General features: G+C 16.2%; 1 protein-coding gene across 1 annotated transcript in view; it reads right to left on the bottom strand.

Moving 5' to 3' along the window:
• LOC102677764 (FAD-dependent oxidoreductase domain-containing protein 1-like) overlaps positions 1 to 3688 on the bottom strand; it is a 14406-nt gene that overhangs the window by 204 nt on the left and 10514 nt on the right. The window contains 4 exon segments of the mRNA XM_031513069.1: positions 2 to 79; positions 713 to 866; positions 1032 to 1118; positions 1224 to 1369. Of these exon segments, the coding sequence (XP_031368929.1) occupies positions 2 to 79; positions 713 to 866; positions 1032 to 1118; positions 1224 to 1369 (465 nt within the window).

A 3688-nucleotide genomic window follows, 5' to 3' on the forward strand; every position in this document is an offset into this window, starting at 1 on the left:
GATAAAATGGATGTTTTCCAATTATTCCATTTTGATCAAATGTATTGTATTCATAGTAACCTGCCCAAGAAGATTTTAACTGCAATAGTAAATACAATAAATATAAATATATGTTCCTATATCTTGTAATATAAAATTAATAATTTTAAATATAACAGATTCATATGTTATTTCTATATTAATCTATTAATCCAAATTTTTTTAATAATAATTATATAAAAATATTAATAATTTTAATATACATATAATAATATATTCATATAATATAAAAAATATATTAATATAAATATAAAATTTTTTATTAATATAGAAATATTATATATTTCCTTTAATATAAAATTTGCAAATTATCAAATTATTGTTGAGAATTTTGATAATATTAATCTTAATAAAATGTCTGAATCATGCATATATTTATTTAATTTATATTATTTATATTAAATTATATATAAACAAATATAATTGTATATTAAGAATATGTAATAAGGATTTAAAAAAATTCTTGATATTAATTTCCAATTAAATTTTCAAATTTTTTTTTTATAGAAATAAAAATTAAATTATAAGCGTTTAATTCAGTATTTCTAATATATTTCATTTCTGACTATTATTTCCATAAAAAATATAATTTTTCTGTATTATTTTATATTTTTTAAATTTATAATTTAAAAATATACCTTTAAAATAATTTATAAATAATTTAAAAAAATACCTTTAATTTTTCAAAAACTGGAACTCTTTGTGCAAGTATAGGCCAGACTTTTTCATCAAAATAATCATAGTCAACACTTAAATCTTCAATAGTAGGTTCTTCAGATTCCTCTGGAGATCTTCCACAAATAAAAGTACCTGCTAGACCTTCTCTTCTAGAATATTAATACTTAATACTAATACTAATTAAATATTAATACTTAATTAATAATAATAAAATATATTCAATTTTAAAATATTAAAATATTAAAATAATAATATTTATAAATTTATAATTTATAAGAACAACTTTCTATTTTATAAATTTTATAAATATTTACCTGAAATATGTTCCAGAATAATCTATTGTTAATGGTGTATTTAAACCTGGTCCATCAGGACAGTGAAAACAATAAACATATCTTTTCCTATGACAATAATTTTTACGTTAAGATTATATTAATAAGTAATAATATTAATATAAATTTAAATTTTATATTTATTTAAGATATTTAATAATATAAAATAATAACCTTGGTTCAACAGGTAAACTTATTTGTAGTAATCCATTTCCTGTACCAAGTTTAGCCATTTTTGCAACTTTTCCACTAAAGGCACCAGCAGCCACAATAGCAATTGAAAATTTTATATTATGTATTTCACCTTCTTTAGTTTTTATCTAAAATATATAATAAAAATATATAATAATAATAATATGTGTAAATTACTAAAATTTATATTGTTTTAAAAAAATCTTTTTTTTAAATAGATTTATATATGGTTCTAAAATATTTATATAAATATAAAAAAAGTGAAAAAAAATAATTATTAAACAGTGATATTTATATAAAATGATAAATTTTTTTACTTTTTTAGTATCATGCTGATCAAATATAAATCTGAAATCTTTTTATATTATTAAAGTGTTTAAAATGTTTACTCTAAGATATTCTGTTTTTTTTAAGTTTTGAATGATCTCTACATATGTGATGTTAACATCTTTAAAAAATCTGCTATTAATTTGCCATTAAACAAATTATGATTAAGATGACTAGATATAATTGCAAATAAAAAAGAACTCTTGGCGAATAATCACATTGAAACTTTACAACTATCAATTAATATTCTAATAAAAAATAAATAAATTACAATTGAGAATAATAAATAGACCGACTTTATGTTGCCAATATTATGATAATTATGATAATTAAATTGTGAAAAAATATATTAAAATATTTTTAATTTTATCCTATTAAGTATTTCTCAATGAATATATTTTCAGAAAAACTAATAACATCTATTTTCTTAACATTGTTTAATTATTTTTTCATATAATGATTTAGAAGATTTGGCCACAAAGGAGAAGATAAATATGCCTTCTGATAAAAAGACTATGATTGATCATTTACTATTTATTCCAGAGCGAATATTTAGCGATTTCAAAAAAAAATATGAATTCTAATATGTATATTTATATATTGTTATTTCCTACAACTTTCATGTATAACCATTTTCAAGATTTTTTCCATATATTACAGTTATTCTTTAAATAATGATAATTTGCTTCAAAAAGAAGATTCTTGGATCTCTAGAATTAATTTCTATATATTCTTCTTCCGCAAATATATAAAAACAATATTAATTCTGCCATAAATTAAATTACGAAATAAAAAACTTTATATTATTTTTCTTTACTTTATATTGATTTTTTATCATTCTCAATATTATCAGGATTATCATAAAATTTGAAATTTTTATAAATTTTTTTATTACTTAATATAATAAATTAATTTTTTTTACATTTTTAATACAAATCTACTATTTTTATAAATAAATCTTGAGAAAATTAAAGAAAATTATTAGATCTAATAAAATTGAAAGTCATCATAATTCTATTTATATTGATTATTTCGTATTTGATTATGTATTTGATTCGTAATTTATCATAATAAAACTATTTTAGATTCAATTTAATAATATTAAAGGAATTACATTAAACTTTATTTGATATATAGAAACAAAATTTTTCTTATAATGAATAAATAAATTTTGCATTAGTTTGAAATTTATCAATTCTTTTTTCTCTTTTATTTCTTTTTTTCTCTTTCTTTCTTTTCTTCTTTTCTTTTTCCTCCAATTTTTTTCATTAAGAAAAATTTATATTTAGTTTGCATTGTTCAGCTTGATAATTTCAAAACTTCTATTTATCAAACTTATCAACTTCAATATTCTATTTAAAATGAAAAATGAATAAATTTTAAACTAATTTTAAAATTGAATATTTTTTTATAAGAAGTATAAATTGTGAAATAATATGTTAAAATATTTTTAATTTTATCCTATTAAGTATTTCTCAATGAATATATTTTCAAAAAAACTAATAACATCTATTTTCTTAATATTGTTCAATTTTTGTTTCATATATTTTTCCATATATAAATATGGAATAATATATAAATAATCTTTGAATTATTTAAAATTATCAAATTAAATAGAAAATCTAATTAAACTAATGAAGTTATTGAAAATATTAATATATTTATAGCAGAACACTTTTAAAAAATCTATTCTAGAAATTAAATCAAATACAAAAATTGATATATAAAAATATTGATTGGAAGATTATTTATTAAATTATAAACAATTTTAATTCGGATTAATAGGCAAAATAAGAAAAACAGAAAACAACTATATAATAAAGACTTTCACTCTTTTTTTATCTTGCTTCATTTAACACAAACTTCAATTTTAATCAATATTTTTGTATACATCTTTATAAATTTATATTTATTTTATTTTTATTGACTCTTTAAATATTCTACGAATATATTAATAATCTGTATATAATACAAGAATAATAATAAATATTAAAAATAAGAAAAATATATTCATATAATAAATTTAATATTTAATATTTAATATTATATATATTATATATATTTAATATTATTATATATAATATTATATAATATTATATATAATAATAATATTATTAATA

Source organism: Apis dorsata, unplaced genomic scaffold (genome assembly GCF_000469605.1).
Source record: "Apis dorsata unplaced genomic scaffold, Apis dorsata 1.3 scaffold_575, whole genome shotgun sequence".
NCBI classification, from domain to species: Eukaryota; Metazoa; Arthropoda; class Insecta; order Hymenoptera; family Apidae; genus Apis; species Apis dorsata.